An 18,082-nucleotide genomic window follows, 5' to 3' on the forward strand; every position below is an offset into this window, starting at 1 on the left:
GGGCCTGGGGGGTGCGGGAAAGGCCGTTTTTGCCCTCCCCAGACTCAGAGAGAGGCTCTGGCGCCAAGTGAGAGAGAAAAACGGGCCTTCCCCACCACCTGCAGGCCCTCCAGAGGCAGGAAACAGCCTCTTTCCCTACTTCTGGTGGGCCCAGAAGGCCCAAAAATCAGCTGAGCTCGCGTGCTCACTGATATGGTGGCACATGTGCCATAGGTTCGCCATCGCAGCTCCAGAGCATCTTATACTCTGAAAAATAAGGTAAATAAAAGTGCACTATGACATACGAACGAAGAAAGAAGAAACCTCAAGGGTCCTCCTTGCCCTGGATGGTGGGTTTTGTTTGGTCAACTATTTTGAAATTCACATAAGCCTTTATCTTAATCTGAGTTATGCCAGAGATAACCCTTCCCCCCCACCCCACCAGGTTCCTCCTCGAGCCGAAGAGATCATCATCCCTGCAGATGTCACTCCTGAGAAAGTCCCCACCCACATTGTAGACTATTCAGGTAGGTCACAGGTATCGCTATTCTAATAGCAAATCCTTCGTGAAAAGTTACTGCATTACGTTCTTGATTAAATTATCTTTCCGTTGATACGTAATTTTATGGTACCACTCCAAAAAAAAACAAAAAAAACTGTGTTATTCGCTAGTTTTAGAAAGTGCACTTTTCCCAAAAGGTTCCCACAATTTTGGCCTACTGCTGTATTGGTGGATCGGATGCTTCTCACTTTGCACATGTTTGAAAGATTGCCGGGCCAAATCGCGTCCCTTTTGTTTCTCCTTTTCAGAAGCCGAACAGACGGAAGATGAGCTCCAACAAGAGATTGCCAAGGTGATCTAAGGTCTGGAGGGGTGGGCTGGACCTGGAGCAGCTTCCCTCCCCTTCCTCTCTTTGCCTTCCTAAACCAGGACACCAAAACTCTTCCCAAATCCCACCCAAAGCCTGGTGGGAATTAACCTGATCTTGTTTTATCTTTTTGTTTCATTCATGCATCTCAGCAGTGGCGCCGTGGGCGGGGTTTAACCTACCAGCTTAAGAGAGAACCAGGCAGGAGAAGACTCAGGAGAGGAGCAGGCCTACTTTTTTGCAGAGAGCATGGATCACTTAGCTTCAGTAGGGCAGGGGTGAAATGCTCCCGGTTCGGACCGGATCGCCTGATCCGGTAGCGATGGCGGCGGGTGGTTCAGAGAACCAGTAGCAAAAAAATCCTGCCCCTCCCATGCCCAGCTGAGCCATGCGATCATCAGAGGGTTGTGTTTTTTTTTACTTTTAAAAGCATTTATTCTTCGGCTGACAAAATGCTTTTAAAAGTAAAAAAAAAAAAACTCTGATGATCGCGTAGCTCAGCTGGGTGCTAGCCAAAAAAACAGGGGGTGGGGTGGTTCATTTTTGAGAGAGAAAGAAAGGGAGGGAGGCAGGGAAGGAAGGAGTACAAACCTGGCACTAGATGCAGCTTCAGAGGATAATCCAGGGCTGGAAGGGACCTGGAGGTCATCTAGTCCAACCCTGCTCCAGCAGGACATCGTTAGTGAGTTTCTGTCTTTTGATCCCCCAGTCACATGGTTACATAGCCACACCCACCCAGTCACATAACCCCTCCCTCCGCCAAGCCACGCCCACAGAACCAGTAGCAAAAAAATTTAGAGCTCATCCCTGCAGCAGGGTTACCATATATATAGCTGTGTTGCCATGGGAAGCCCCAAGCGATGTCACAAAGCACAGTGGACATTGAGTTGCAAAGAGGGACATATAGCTCCCTGCAGATGGAGAAAAAGGGACTCAGCCTATAGTCCAAAGGCAGGACAAGAAGCAGCAGATGGAAACTAATCCAGGAGAGAAGCAACTTAGAACTAAAGAGGAATTTCCTGACAGTTTAGAATCAGCAGAACAACTTGCCACCAGAAGTTGTGGGTGCTCAACAGGCATTTTTTGGGCTGTGCTAGATTTGCCTGGCAGTATTCCAGGATTTGAGGGGCTGCCACAAAGAAGAGGGAGGTCAAATTATTCTCCGAAGCACCGGACGGCAGGACAAGAAACAATGGATGGACACTAACCAAGGAGAGAAGCAACCCGGAATTAAGGAGGAATTTCCTAACAGTGAGGACAATTTAACCAGTGGGACAGAAGTTGCCGTCAGAAGTTGTGGGTGCTTCACCACTGGAGGTTCTTAAGAAGAGACTGGACAACCAGTTTGTCTGAAATGGTACAAGGTCAGCTGCTTGAGGGGTGGGGGTGGGGGGGTAGACTGGAAGACCTCCAAGGTCCCTTCCAACTCTTCTTATTAGAGCGTATTAGAGAGTAAGATCTCAGTTTTAGCCTCACTAGATGGACCAGACGAAGAATTCAACTCCAGAGGAAGACCAAAACTACGTTTATTGAGATCGGCAACAGTTAACAGGATCTTGCAAGTTTGAGTGCTCTGTGCCCCCTCTTCCTTCTTGTGTTCCATGTGAATCGGGGAGGAAAGTGCTCGGACATCTTCCAGGTGCTTATCTCACTGTTCTAGATTTTTTTTTTTTTAAAAAATGACCCCTTTTACCTGGGTAACAGTTCCTGCATATTTCTGTCAAGGCCATTTTTCTTTCTACGCTCAGCAGAACTGTCTCTTTGCCATTGCTGGTAGTCCTAAGTGGGAGGGCATTGTTGAAGTGTGCCAACACACTGGAGCAGTGCATCAAACCTAGAGCTAGCTTGTTGTGTCTTGCCCGCCCTCAGAGCAGCCGGGGCCTTCTTACCTGCTCCCGAACACTGAGGAATGTATGCCTCCCGGCCCAAGTCCTGGCTCCATGCCCACACAAACTGCAGAAGAAGGAGCACCCCCCGGCCCCAGCCCTGACTCCATGCCCAGGCAAACGGAGCAGCTAGACCCCTCCCCCTCCTCCACAGGATGTGAGCCTGAGGAAAGTTTACTTCCAACAACAGCTGATTGGAGTGACCCTCGCATCAGAAGACTGGATAGGCGGAGGCAACAGAAGGAAGGGAGGGGCAGGCCTTAATGAGTGCTGAGTCATGGAGCCACACCCCATGGCCTATATAAAGGATCTGCTTTCTGGCAGTCTCTGAGTCTTGCTGAAGTCACTTACTGGTCTCCTGCCTGCTCTGAGGACTTTGCTAGGACTTTGGGCAGAGCTGCAGAGGCAAGCCTGATTCGGATTTCCCTGACCCGGCCGTCAGCGGAGGAGTGGGACACGACATCGCTCTTGTCGATGGTGCTAAACCCAGCATTGGGTTGCGAGTTCTTGGCAACAAAAATAATCTGCAGAGAAGCCTTGAGATGGAAATTTCCATGTGTGTCAACTCTGAATCGAACCTGGCTGAAGCCATCTTTTGCTGCTTCACAGTTGCCATGCACTTTGGGGGTGGGTGGGGGGAGGGAGGAAGTTAATAGACTGGCTCACAGACATAAGAAAAGAGTTCTTCCATGGGAACCAAGGTCATCCCAACAGGTGGCAGTTGAAGGAGGAAAGGAGGGAGCAAGGAACCCGCCAACTGCTTTAATTGGACAGTGTGACTTGTGAAACTTGGAGAGGGAAACAGTTACTCTTTTTATTCTGCTATAATCGTGGGAAACTTTCAGAGTTGGTTGTCAATAGCTGTCCTGATATGATGTATCCAATAAACATGTTCTTTGAGGAATCTTCATTTTGTGGTCCGCCAGCAGCCTGTGGAGCTGGCAGCGGAGTTGGACAGTGAGGAGGCTGTCCTGGGCTAGTCCTGGAGTCTGGGGAAGGCTCGGACGAGGGCTCTGTGTCAGAGATAGAGATGGGGCCAGGGCCATCTGGGAGTTATGTGCTGACTCCAGAGTCTGACATCAGAGAGGCAGAGGAACAGGGGGAGACTGTTCCCAGTATGCGCATGTGCAGAGCTGCCAGAAGACAAGAACAAGGGGCGACTCGGGAGTAAGGCTCGGAGATGATTGGTCCCTTCCATAAGACATAAAGGTGGAACAAAGGGACATGAGCCTTTGCAGGAAGCAACTTTGTTCATTCTGGTCGGTTTAAACTCTGAAGCTCCATTTTGACAGCTAATTGGAATTAGATATTTGGCAGCGTGTCAAGGGAGATAAAGGTGGGTGTGTATCTGCCTTATCCCGAAAGACTGTGGCAGACTTCTGTCGGACTCTTTACCAACTCTTTGTGACTCATTATAGGCTGTGAATGAACATAATTCACAGCCGTCGCAATAAAAGAGGGTTTTTTGGGGGACTAAAAATGTGATTTATGCTTTCTCAGGAAGCTTAGATCAGAACACTTCCCACCTCGGAGTTCTGATTTCTTTGGATCCGTTACTCAGAACCCGGATATTAAACCAACTCTGAAAGTTTCCCCTGGTGATAGCCTAAGGTGTTTGTTCGAGCTCTGTCCCACTTTTCTCCCTTGCAGGCCAACGTGGTGTGCATGGTCTATGATGTCACAGAGGAGGCCACCATTGACAAGGTAACCTCAGTGGGCCTCTTAGCTGCCCGTCTGCAAGTCCACCAGTGCAGGGGTCTCCAACCTTGGCAACTTTAAGCCTGGAGGACTTCAACACCCAGAATTTCCCCAACCAGCTTTGCTAGTTGGGGAATTCTGGGAGTTGAAGTCTGCCAGGCTTAAAGTTGCCAAGGTTGGAGAACCCTTGCACCATTGTACTGCTTCTCCCTGCTTTGACTTTCCTAGGCAAGGCCCTATGAACGCCCATGAGTTCTTCTCGGTATCTCATGACGTTTCTTTGAAGGGCATCTACTGCACTGGGTGGGGGTGGATCTCGGCTGAAGGGAAAAGACTTGATGGCATGGTTGGACTTGGGTGTCTTTCTCAAGGGTTAGTTTTTTTAAAAAAAAAAATTGGGGAATGAGGGGTGCAGAGATTCTCTCAGCCACTTGCTTTTTCCCTTCCTTGTTTCCCTAGATTCGGACAAAATGGATTCCGATGGTGAATGGTGGCGTTGAGAGGTGTGCCAGGTATCTATTGTCCCACAGGGTGGGTTGGGGTGCTTTTGGATCTCATGGGTCTCTCTTAATAAATCCCTTTTGGGGCGGCTGCTCAGTGGCGCAGTGGCTTATGGACACTGGATCTGTCGGCCAGGGATCCCTTCTCCCCATGCCACCCCACCCCACCTCCAGAGGAGATGGATGGATGGTGAGAGAAGAGACAGAGAGATTGTGGATGGATGGATGGATGGATGGATGGATGGATGGATAGATAGATAGATAGATAGATAGATAGATAGATAGATAGATAGATACCGTGTTTCCCTGAAAATAAGACCCTGTCTTATATTTTTTTGAACCCTGAAATAAGCGCTTGGCCTTATTGCCATGCGCTCAAAAGCCTGATTGGGCTTATTATCAGGGGATGTCTTATTTTGAGGAAAACAGGGTAGGTAGGTAGGTAGATATAGACAGATAGATTGATAGACTGGATAGAGAGAGGTGAGAGAGAGTTGAAAGATGGATGATGAGAGAGAGAATTGATACATAGAGAGGGAGAGGGAGAGAGAGAGACACAGATTGATAGACTGGATAGAGAGAAATGAAAGAGAGATGAAGATTGGATGATGAGAGAGAGAGAGAGAGAGAGAATTGATACATGAGAGAGAGATTATGGATGATAGATAGATAGATAGATAGATAGATAGATAGATAGATAGATAGATAGATAGATAGATAGATAGATAGATACATACATACATACATACATACATACATAGATACATACATAGATACACAGATACACAGATACATAGATACAGACACATTGATAGATATAAACTGATTAATAGACTGGATAGAGAGAGAGAGATGAAGGAAGGATGATATAGATTTAAAGATAGACTGATAGATTGATAGACTGGATAGAGAGAGATGAGAGAGAGAGATTATGGATGGATGATACATAGATAGATGGATGGATGGATGGATGGATGGATGGATGGATGGATGGATGGATGGATAGATTTTCTGCCGCTTTAACTGCAGCCTATCTCCCATCCTTGATAAGCCTCCCCCAAATGTTTCTTCTTTTCAAGGATCCCCATCATTCTCGTGGGAAACAAGTCTGACCTGCACACCGGGAGCTCCATGGAAACCATCCTACCCATCATGAACCAGTTCTCTGAAATCGAGACCTGCGTGGAGGTGAGGAACTGTTCGGATGCTGGAGGGAAATACCTTTGATTGGGGTGACGGAATACTCCTTTATGACAGAGGTCCCCAAGCCCTGGGCCATGGCCCACAACTGGGGAGGAATGGGACAACTTGCCACACAGCCAACTTGCTGTAGCCAATTCACCATGGCCAACTCTCTGTGGCAGGGGTCTCCAACCTTGGCAACTTTCAGACTTGTGGACTTCCACTCCCAGAGTTCCTCAGCCAGCAAAGCTGGCTGAGGAATTCTGGGAGTGGAAGTCCACAAGTCTGAAAGTTGCCAAGGTTGGAGACCCCTGCTCTGCGGGTCAACTCACCATGGACAGCTTGCCTTGGGGACAGCTTGCCTTGGGGACAGCTTGCCGCCGGACAATTGAGCAATTCTATTTCATCATTTAAAATAAATAAATTTAAATTCTTTTAATTTTTGCCATTCGCATTTCACTCTGTCCCTCCTTTAATGATTCTATTCCACCATTTCTTTGATATTAGTGTAGCTCTTGCCCCGTACCGAGTTGTCTTGTGGCAAGATGGACATGTGGCGGGTTGGCCGTGGCGACTTGTCGGAGACCCTACTCCCAAGCCTTGAGTTGGGCCCTGGAAGTGGCGGACAAGCCTCGCATGTTGTCTCCATTTGTGTGAGCAGCAGGCGTGCAAGTCCGCCGCTTGTGCGAACAGAGTTGCGTGTGTGCCCACCACTCGCGTGGATCCATCCCTTCTCCCCCCACCCCACTGGGCCGCAAAGCTGGAAAGTTTGAGGAACTCTGCTTTACGAGAGTTGAACTAGAAACCCTGTCCACCGATTTAGCGGTAGCACATATTTTGCATCTAAAAAGACCCCAAATTTAGGCCAACAGCTCCTCGGCTTTTTCTCCTTTCTGATGATACCGCGTCAAAACTTTTTCTTTCAGTGAGAATTGGAAGGAAAGAGGGTTCGCTTTTAGGCTCTTAATTTGAGCCAGCCTCAGAACGAGGACTTTGAGTGTCATTTCAGTATGTCTGTTTTATTGACCTATGAGCAATGAATCGGCTTCTCTTTCCCTCTTTCTACACCAGTGTTCAGCAAAGAACCTGAAAAACATTTCTGAGCTCTTCTACTATGCCCAGAAAGCTGTTCTCCACCCAACTGCTCCTCTCTATGATCCAGAGGAGAAACAGGTAAACATCTGCCTGATAATGTTGCTAGAATAGAATAGAATAGAATAGAATAGAATAGAATAGAATAGAATAGAATAGAATAGAATAGAATAGAATAAGGAAAGAGTAGAATAGAATGAGTGGAGTCAAACAGAACGGAACAGAACAGAAGAGAAGAGAAGAGAATAGAATACGGAAAGAGTGGAATGGAATGGAATAGAATAAGGAAACAGAATAGATTGAGTAGAGTGGAATGGAATGAATAGAATAGAATAGAATAGGATAGAATAGAATAGAATAGAATAGAATAGAATAAGGAAAGAGTAGAATAGAATGAATGGAGTGAAACAGAACGGAACAGAAGAGAAGAGAATAGAATACGGAAAGAGTGGAATGGAATGGAATAGAATAAGGAAACAGAATAGATTGAGTAGAGTGGAATGGAATGAATAGAATAGAATAGAATAGAATAGAATAGAATAGAATAGAATAGAATAGAATAGAATAGAATGAGTGGAGTGGAACGGAACGGAACAGAACAGAACAGAACAGAACAGAATAGAATAGAATATTGGCCAAATGTGATTGGACACACAACGAATTTGTCTTTGGTGCATATACTCTCAGTGTACATAAAGAAAAAATAAAATATTCGTCAAGAATCATAAGATACAACGCTTAGTAATAGTCATAGGATATTAATAAGCAATCAAATCGTACTAGGAAACAATAAAAACAATATAAGCTGTAAAGATACAAGCAACATGGATGTAGCCATAAGTGGGAAGAGATAGGTACTAGTAAGGATGAGAAGAAGAATAGTAATACATTCTTAGTAGTTAATTTGACAGTGTTGTCAAATTAGTTGTTTAGCAGGGTGATGGCATTCAGGGGGAAAAACTGTCCATGTAGTATAGTAAGAGCAGGCAGGCCTGGAATCCATTAGACAAGCTTGCATGAACTTCTGGTAAGTAAATTTCACGAAAGAAAAATGAAAATGAATGTATCAGCATCTACTTCATATTCCCTCTCTTTAAAATCGCACCTCTTTGCTTTTCGCTTCTGTCCTTTTCAGTTAAGGCCAGCATGTGCCCAAGCGCTCACTCGCATTTTCACCATGTCTGATCAGGACAACAACCAGATCCTGAGTGATGATGAACTCAACTATTTCCAGGTACCAGGTTGTTTTCAATGGGGGTTGTTGAGGGTAGAAGAAGCTGGACATCTTTTGTGTATTCTCAGAATGTCTGTTGGTATCAAATCTGATGCCCCCCAACTGGATATGTTGACCTTTGTAACATCAAGGGAGCTTCAGGTCCTTATGCTTTCCATAGGCATAGTTCTTTAACGGCAGTACAGATATTCCTCGACTTATGACCACAATGAACCCCAAAATTTCTGTTGCTAAGCAGAACATAACGTTGAAGTGAGTTTTGCTCCATGTTACCATCTTTCTTGCCACAGTTGTTAAGTGAATCACTTGCGCTTGGTAAGTTACTAACACAATCGTTAAGCGGATCTGGGCTCCCCCATTGTTTTTTCTTGTCAGAAAGGGGATCATTGTGACCCCGGGACACAGCAACGGTCGTAAGTGTGAGCCAGTTGCCAAGCATCTGAATTTTGATCACATGATCATGGGGAGGCTGCAGTGCTCGTAAGTGTGAAACAACGGTCACAAGTTGTGGCTTCGAGCGGTCACTAAATGACCTGTTGTAAATGGAGGACTATCCTGTTTTCCCCAAAATAAGACATCCCCTGATAATAAACCCAATCGGGCTTTTGAGCGCATGGCAATAAGGCCAAGCACTTATTTCAAGGTTCAAAAAAATATAAGGCAAGGTCTTGTTTTCGGGGAAACCCGGTACCTGCATTCCAGATCTGAAAGCAATTTCCAGACATCATTTGATTCCTCAGTCATTGACTCTGAGAGAATTTGGAATATCCTGAGCTGAATATGGAACATCCCAGGTTTCCAACAGCAGCTGAGCTGTTAACCTTCTCTCTGAGTCCATCTGATGCTTCTATTTGTTCTTTATGGATAGACCTGTCCAAAGATGGTATTCAGCCAGGGGTGAAATGCTCCCGGGTTGGACCGGATCACCCGATCTGGTAGCGATGACGGTGGATGGTTCAGAGAACCGGTAGCAAAAATCCCTCCCCCCCCCCATGCCCGGCTGAGCCACGCGATTGTCAGAGGTTTTTTTTTTTTTTTACTTTTAAAAGCATTTTGTCAAGGTTCCAAGGAACACCCCCAACGAAATAAAGCTCTAAGGCTTGAGGTTCCTCAAAGTTCCAATTTATTAGAGATGTCATGTTGGCACAGCTGGGAAAACCCGAAACTGAAAGCTTCCAGGTTTTCCACACCCAGTTGACAGTTCACAGCCCTGCCCCACATCCACAAGTTCATCCCATTGTCCAATCAACTCTTCACACTCAACTGGATACAATCTTCAGGCAGTCTACATCAGACGCAGGCAAAAGTCCTTGAATATGGAATGTTGTTATGACTAACTTTCTACCGCTCCAACAACAACCCCCTCCCAACTTCCCCAGCTAAAATATGTGGCAGTTAAGAAGCAAAAAAAAAATTGTCTTCCAAAACTGACATTTTTTTTCTTTGGCCGGAAAAATGCTTTTAAAAGTAAAAAAATAAAAAAAGCCTTCGATGATCATGCAGCTCAGCTGGGATTGTCAGAACCTTTTAAAATCATTTTTTCTACAACCTCTTCGGCCAAAGAGCTTGTAGAAAAAATGCTTTTAAAAGTAAAAAAAAAAAAAGTTGGCCACACCCACCCAGTCACATTACACCCCCACACACACACACCAAACCACGGCCACAGATAGTAAGAAATTTTACATTTCACCCCTGTATTCAGCCGGTTGGCAACTGCGAATGGGCCCGGCCCCCCTGCCCCGGTGTAATGCCGTCCTATTTAACCACGTTTTTGAGGCTGGGCGCCTGTGCGAAAGACACAAGCAGAGCGAACGTGCGCGCGGAGGGCGAATTGGTGGTAAGAATAGGCGAAACTCACCGCTGGGCCCGTCCCCATTTTGTGACTGATCTCCTTTGCTTTTCTCGGGAAGTAGAAGTCCTGCTTTGGAAACCCGTTGGCTCCCCAGGCTCTGGAAGATGTAAAAATGGTGGTGTGGAAGAACACAACAGACGGTGTCCAGGACAATGGCCTTACGCTCAACGGTAAGTACAAGCAATCCACTCCTCTTTAAGTAGCTGGCCCTGGAAGTGATATTTTAAAAAAAGGATGTCGAGACTCTAGAACCGTGATGGCGAATAGAATAGAATAGAATAGAATAGAATAGAATAGAATAGAATAGAATAGAATAGAATAGAATAGAATAGAATAGAATTTTTTATTGGCCAAGTGTGATTAGACACACAAGGAATTTGTCTTGGTGCATATGCTCTCAGTGTACATAAAAGAAAAGATACGTTCATCAAGGTACAACATTTACAACACAAATGATGGTCAATATATCAATATAAATCATAAGGATTGCCAGCAAAAAAGTTACAGTCATACAGTCATAAGTGGAAAGAGATTGGTGATGGGAACTATGAGAAGATTAATAGTAGTGCAGATTCAGTAAATAGTTTGACAGTGTTGAGGGAATTATTTGTTTAGCAGAGTGACGGCCTTCGGGAAAAAACTGTTCTTGTGTCTAGTTGTTCTGGTGTGCAGTGCTCTATAGTTATGAAGAATATATATAATATATAGAGAGAGAATATATATAATAATATATATATATGCCATAGCTTCTTCATAGCACGCAGAGCCATATCGATGGGCACACGAGCTCAGCTGCAGAATGCGCCGGCCAGCTGATTTTCAGGTCTTCTGGGCCCACCAGAAGTCGGCAAGCGGGCTGTTTCCGGCCTCAGGAGGGCTTCTGGGTGGGTGGGGAAGGCCATTTTTGCCCTCTCAGACTCCTAGAAAGCCTCTGGAGCCTGGGGAGGGCGAAAAACGGGCCTACCGGGCCCACTGGGCCATCATGTGGGCTGACCCGTGCATGCATTGGGTGGAGCATAGAATTATGGGTGTGGCACGCACATGCACGACACACACACACACACACACCGCACTCCTCCCGCTTTTGGCATGCGAAGGCAAAAGGATTGGCCATCAGTGCTCTAGAAATAAGACGGTTGCAGGAATTGGGTATGTCCGGTTTAATGAAAAGAAAGAGTAAGGATGATATGATAGCGGCGTTCCAATATTCGAAGGGGCTGCCACAGAGAAGAGGGGAGTCAGCCTATTCTCCAAAGCACCCCGAGGCAGAAGCATGGAAGGATGGAAACTAATCATGGAGAGAAGCAACCTAGAACTAAGGAGAAATTTCCCGGCAGTTGAAATCAATCACTGGGACGGCTTGCCTCCAGAATTTGTGGGCGCTCCAACACTAGAGGTTTTGAAGAAGAGATTGGACAACCATTTGTCTGACGTGGTATAGGGTTTCCTGCTTGAGCAGGGGGTTGGACTAGAAGACCTCCAAGGTCCCTTCCAGTTCTTGTTATTCTGTTGTGTTCTGTTCTGTGTTGTAAATGTTGTACCTTGATGAACGTATCTTTTTTTTTTTTTATGTACACTGAGAGCATATGCACCAAGACAAATTCCTTGTGTGTCCAATCACACTTGGCCAATAAAAATTCTATTCTATTCTATTCTATTCTATTCTATTCTATTCTATTCTATTCTATTCTATTCTGTTGAGGTTGAGACGACTCACATCTGTCCCTATGGGGTAGCTTTGCTGTGGTTGCCTCTTCTGAATGATATTCTTGTGCCTGACCGCTTGTCTCTTCCCCAGGCTTCCTTTTCCTCAACACCCTCTTCATCCAGAGAGGGCGTCACGAGACTACATGGACCATACTCCGTCGCTTTGGCTATGACGATGCCCTGCAGCTGACAGATGACTATCTCTGCCCAGTGTGAGTCAGCCTGAACACTCCTGGGTTTTTAGGTTCCTGGAAAAGAGAGGCAGTGCAGGAAGAGCCATGGTGGCGCAGTGGTTAGAGTGCAGTACTGCGGGCTACTTCTGCTGACTGCTGGCTGCCTGCAATTTGGCAGTTCGAATCTCATCAGGTTCAAGGTTAGAGTCAGCCTTCTGTCCTTCTGAGGCCGGTAAAATGAGGACCCAGATTATTGGGGGCAAGAGGCTGATTCTAAACCACTTAGAGAGGGCTGTAAAAGCTACTGTGAAGCAGTATATAAGTGTAAGTACTATTGCTGTAGATGATTGGATGTTGCATTAAGAGCCCTTTTGGTGCGGTGGTTAGAATGTGGTATTGCAGGCTGATCTGGAGTTCGATCCTGACTGGCTCAAGGTTGACTCAGCCTTCCATCCTTCCGAGGTGGGTAAAATGAGGACCCAGATTGTTGGGGGCAATAAACTGACTCTGTAAATTACTTGGACAGGCTGTAAAGCATTGTGAAGCGGTATATAAATCTAAGTCATATTGTCCTTCCTTCCTTCCTTCCTTCCTTCCTTCCTTCCTTCCTTCCTTCCTTCCTTCCTTCCTCTCTTAATCCTCTTTCTCATTCTCCTTCCTGGTAGTGCAGTGGTTAGAATGCAGTATTGCGGGCTAACTCTGCTCACTGCCAGCAGTTTGATCCTGACCAGCTCAAGGCTGACTCAGCCTTCCATCCTACCGAGGTCGGTAAAATGAGGATCCAGATTGTTGGGGGCAAGAGGCTGACTCTGTAAACCGCGTAGAGAGGGCTGTAAAAGCACTGTGAAACGGTAAATAAGTCTAAGTGCTACCGCTAGTTCTCGATGTACAACAATTCATTTAGTGACTGTTCAAAGTTAGGACAGCGCTGAGAAAAGGGACTGATGAACATTTTTCACAGTTACGACCTTTGCAGGGTCATGTGATCAAAATTCAGATGCTTGGCAGCTGCTTCATATTTATGACCGTTGCAGAGTCCCGGTGTCATGTGATCCTCTTTTGTGACCTTCAGACAAGCAAAATCAATGGGGGAGCCAGATTCACTTAACGGCCGTAATTGAACAACTGCAGTGATTCACTTAGCAATGGTGACAAGAAAGGTCATAAAACGGGGCAAAACTCACTTAACCACCCCAACGAAGCGGTCGAAGTGCTGTCCCGGTGCCTGGAAGCCGTATGGGTCTGGATGGGGAGAAACAGACTCAAGCTCAATCCCTCCAAGACGGAGTGGCTGTGGATTCCGGCACCCCGGTACAGTCAGCTGCACTCGCAGCTGACTGTTGGAGGCGAGTTAGTGGCCCCAAAGGAGGTGGTTTGCAACTTGGGCGTCCTCCTGGATGGCCGGCTGTCCTTTGAGGAACATCTGGCGGCCGTCACCAGGAGGGCTTTTACCAAGTCCGCTTGGTCCGCCAGTTGCGCCCTTCCTTGACCGGGATGCCTTATGCACGGTCACCACGCCTGGTTACGCCTCGCTGGATTATTGCAATGCTCTCTACATGGGGCTGCCCTTGAGGTGCACCGGAGGCTGCAGTTAGTCCAGAATGCAGCTGCGCGAGTGGTAACGGGAGCCGCTCGAGGCTCCCACGTAACACCACTGCTCCGTAGTTTGCACTGGCTTCCTGTGGTCTTCGGGTGCGCTTCAAGATCCTGGTTACCACCTTTAAAGCGCCCATGGCTTAGGACCCGGTACTTACGGGACCGCCTGCTGTTACCGTATGCCTCCCATCGACCAGACGCCTCACAGAGGGCCTTCTCAGGGTGCCGTCCGCCAAACAATGTCGGCTGGCGGCTCCCAGGGGTAGGGCCTTCTCTGTGGGAGCACTGACGCTCTGGAACGAACTCCCCCCTGGCTTACGTCAAGTGCCTGATCTTCGGACCTTTCGTCGTGAGCTAAAAACATACTTATTCACTCAAGCAGGACTGGCATAAATAGTTGATTTTAAATTGGGGTTTTAGAGATTTTAAATATTTGTAAATTTTTAAATTATCGGCCATTTATTAATAGTTTCTTTTAATTTCTTTTAATTGTATATACTCTGTATTTTATTTCGGCTGTACACCGCCCTGAGTCCTTTGGGAGAAGGGCGGTATAAAAATCTAATAAAATAAATAAATAAATAAATAAACCAAGGTCTCACTTAACCTCACTTAAGGAATGTTGGGTTCAACTTTTGTCTCTGAATTTAACACTTGATCACGGGGGAATGCTGCAGTGATCGTCAGTGTGAAAAATGGCCACAAGTCACATTTTTTTCAGTGCTGTTTGTATCTGTGAACGGTCACTCAATGAACTGTTGTAAGTCAAGGACTACCCACATTGCATTGCAATACAGTTGTTGTTGGGTTTGTTTGTTTTTATGTCTCAGGATGGCTAATGGTTTGTAGTAGTTGGAACAATTCATCGGACTGCAGATCCGACCTTAAATTCTGCTCTGGTCTCCTTCAGGATCCGGGTCCCCCAGGACTGTTCGACAGAACTCAACCACTTCGGGTACCAATTCCTGCAACGGATGTTTGAGAAACATGACAAGGTAAGCGGCGAAGAAGCCGAAATAGAACGTCTTCATTGCATGTCAGGCGCTTTTTCCCCCACATAGAGGCTGCATAATGGTTGAATCAGTGGTGGGTTGCCCTCCCGGTTCGCACCGGTTCTATAGAACCAGTAGTAAAACCGGCAGGAGGCTCCGCCCACTGACCCGAACATCATCAAAAGTGATCTGCGCTTACGCAGAAGAGCATGAGCGAAGCAAGTGTGCGTGGGCACGATGCGAACCGGTAGCAAAGGTAAGTAGAACCCACCCCTGGGTTAAATCCCATATCTTGTCAGCGACCCGATTGCCAGTTAGGACAGCGCTGAGAAAAGGGACTGATGAACATTTTTCACAGTTACGACCTTTGCAGGGTCATGTGATCAAAATTCAGATGCTTGGCAGCTGCTTCATATTTATGACCGTTGCAGTGTCCCGGTGTCATGTGATCCTCTTTTGTGACCTTCAGACGAGCAAAATCAATGGGGGAGCCAGATTCACTTAACGGCCGTAATTGAACAACTGCAGTGATTCACTTAGCAATGGTGACAAGAAAGGTCATAAAACGGGGCAAAACTCACTTAACCACCCCAACGAAGCGGTCGAAGTGCTGTCCCGGTGCCTGGAAGCCGTATGGGTCTGGATGGGGAGAAACAGACTCAAGCTCAATCCCTCCAAGACGGAGTGGCTGTGGATTCCGGCACCCCGGTACAGTCAGCTGCACTCGCAGCTGACTGTTGGAGGCGAGTTAGTGGCCCCAAAGGAGGTGGTTTGCAACTTGGGCGTCCTCCTGGATGGCCGGCTGTCCTTTGAGGAACATCTGGCGGCCGTCACCAGGGGGGCCTTTTACCAAGTTCGCTTGGTCCGCCAGTTGCGTCCCTTCCTTGACCGGGATGCCTTATGCACGGTCACTCACGCTCTGGTTACGTCTCGGCTGGATTATTGCAATGCTCTCTACATGGGGCTGCCCTTGAGGTGCACCCGGAGGCTGCAGTTAGTCCAGAATGCAGCTGCGCGAGTGGTAACGGGAGCCGTTCGAGGCTCCCACGTAACACCACTGCTCCGTAGTTTGCACTGGCTTCCTGTGGTCTTTCGGGTGCGCTTCAAGATCCTGGTTACCACCTTTAAAGCGCTCCATGGCTTAGGACCCGGGTACTTACGGGACCGCCTGCTGTTACCGTATGCCTCCCATCGACCCGTACGCTCTCACAGAGAGGGCCTTCTCAGGGTGCCGTCCGCCAAACAATGTCGGCTGGCGGCTCCCAGGGGTAGGGCCTTCTCTGTGGGGGCACCGACGCTCTGGAACGAACTCCCCTGGCTTACGCCAAGTGCCTGATCTTGGACCTTCGTCGTGAGCTAAAAACATACTTATTCACTCAAGCAGGACTGGCATAAATAGTTGATTTTAAATTGGGGTTTTAGAGATTTTAAATATTTGTAAATTTTTAAATTATCGGCCATTTATTAATAGTTTCTTTTAATTTCTTTTAATTGTATATACTCTGTATTTTATTTCGGCTGTACACCGCCCTGAGTCCTTTGGGAGAAGGGCGGTATAAAAATCTAATAAAATAAATAAATAAATAAATAAATAAACCAAGGTCTCACTTAACCTCACTTAAGGAATGTTGGGTTCAACTTTTGTCTCTGAATTTAACACCTGATCCACGGGGGAATGCTGCAGTGATCGTCAGTGTGAAAAATGGCCACAAGTCACATTTTTTTCAGTGCTGTTTGTATCTGTGAACGGTCACTCAATGAACTGTTGTAAGTCAAGGACTACCCACATTGCATTGCAATACAGTTGTTGTTGGTTTTTTGTTTTTTTGTTTATGTCTCAGGATGGCTAATGGTTTGTAGTAGTTGGAACAATTCATCGGACTGCAGATCCGACCTTAAATTCTGCTCTGGTCTCCTTCAGGATCCGGGTCCCCCAGGACTGTTCGACAGAACTCAACCACTTCGGGTACCAATTCCTGCAACGGATGTTTGAGAAACATGACAAGGTAAGCGGCGAAGAAGCCGAAATAGAACGTCTTCATTGCATGTCAGGCGCTTTTTCCACCACATAGAGGCTGCATAATGGTTGAATCAGTGGTGGGTTGCCCTCCCGGTTCGCACCGGTTCTATAGAACCAGTATTAAAACTGGCAGGAGGCTCCGCCCACTGACCCGAACATCATCAAAAGTGATCTGCGCTTACGCAGAAGAGCATGAGCGAAGCAAGCGTGCGTGGGCACGATGCGAACCGGTAGCAAAGGTAAGTAGAACCCACCCCTGGGTTAAATCCCATATCTTGTCAGCGACCCGATTGCCAGTTCTGGCAAAGCGGTTGCTAGAGATGCCAGGAAAAGCCCTTTGTAATTCAAATTAATTATTTGTTTGTTTGTTTGTCAAACATGTACAAGATAACAAGTATAGGTATGAACATAAACAGAATAGAATAGGATGGGATAGAATAGAATAGAATAGAATAGAATAGAATAGAATAGAATAGAATAGAATAGAATAGAATAGAATAGAATATTGGAATGAAGAATGGAATGGAATTTTTTATTGGCCAAGTGTGATTGGACACACAAGGAATTTGTCTTGGTGCATATGCTCTCAGTGTACATTTATTTATTTATTTATTTATTTATTTAATCACATTTATATACCGCCCTATCTCCCAGGGGACTCAGGGCGGTTTACAGCCTAATAAAAACATACATATAAATACAGAATAAAACACCAATTAAAAAAAAACTTATTAAATAAGGCCGAATGTTAAAATTGCAATAAAAATAATAAAACCCCATTAAAATCAAATTAAAATTTAAAATTCTAGTCCAGTCCTGCGCAAATAAATAGATGTGTCTTAAGCTCGCGGCGAAAGGTTCGAAGGTCGGAAAGTTGACGAAGACCTGGGGGAAGTTCGTTCCAGAGGGTGGGGGCCCCCCACAGAAAAGGCTCTCCCTCTGGGCGTCGCCAGTCGGCACTGCCTGGCTGACGGCACCCTAAGGAGTACATAAAAGGCAAGATACCTTTATCAAGGTACAACACTTAATGATAGACATAGGGTACAAATTTAACACTTAATGATACAACATAGTCATAGGCTACAGATAAGCAATTATTTATTTATTATTTATTTATTTATTAAATTTTTATACCGCCCTTTTCCCGAAGGACTCAGGGCGGTTCACAGCCAAATAAAACAATAAAAAGTGCACAATAAAACGGTAATTAAAAAACTTATTAAATATAGGGCCAAATTAAAATCCGTTTAAAACAATAAAACCCATTAAATGAAATTAGAATCCTAATATTAAAAACTATTA

General features: G+C 46.1%; 1 protein-coding gene across 1 annotated transcript in view; it reads left to right on the top strand.

The window, feature by feature from the left end:
• Positions 1–18,082, top strand: part of RHOT2 (ras homolog family member T2) — a 49,957-nt gene that overhangs the window by 9,747 nt on the left and 22,128 nt on the right. Inside the window, exons 3-12 of the mRNA XM_058157481.1 lie at positions 425–506; positions 790–833; positions 4,385–4,438; positions 4,892–4,944; positions 6,012–6,120; positions 7,186–7,287; positions 8,342–8,440; positions 10,354–10,462; positions 12,091–12,211; positions 14,679–14,763. Coding sequence (XP_058013464.1) covers positions 425–506; positions 790–833; positions 4,385–4,438; positions 4,892–4,944; positions 6,012–6,120; positions 7,186–7,287; positions 8,342–8,440; positions 10,354–10,462; positions 12,091–12,211; positions 14,679–14,763 — 858 coding nt within the window. The remainder of the gene's footprint in view (positions 1–424; positions 507–789; positions 834–4,384; positions 4,439–4,891; positions 4,945–6,011; positions 6,121–7,185; positions 7,288–8,341; positions 8,441–10,353; positions 10,463–12,090; positions 12,212–14,678; positions 14,764–18,082) is intronic.

Source organism: Ahaetulla prasina, chromosome 14, assembly GCF_028640845.1.
Source record: "Ahaetulla prasina isolate Xishuangbanna chromosome 14, ASM2864084v1, whole genome shotgun sequence".
NCBI classification, from domain to species: domain Eukaryota; kingdom Metazoa; phylum Chordata; class Lepidosauria; order Squamata; family Colubridae; genus Ahaetulla; species Ahaetulla prasina.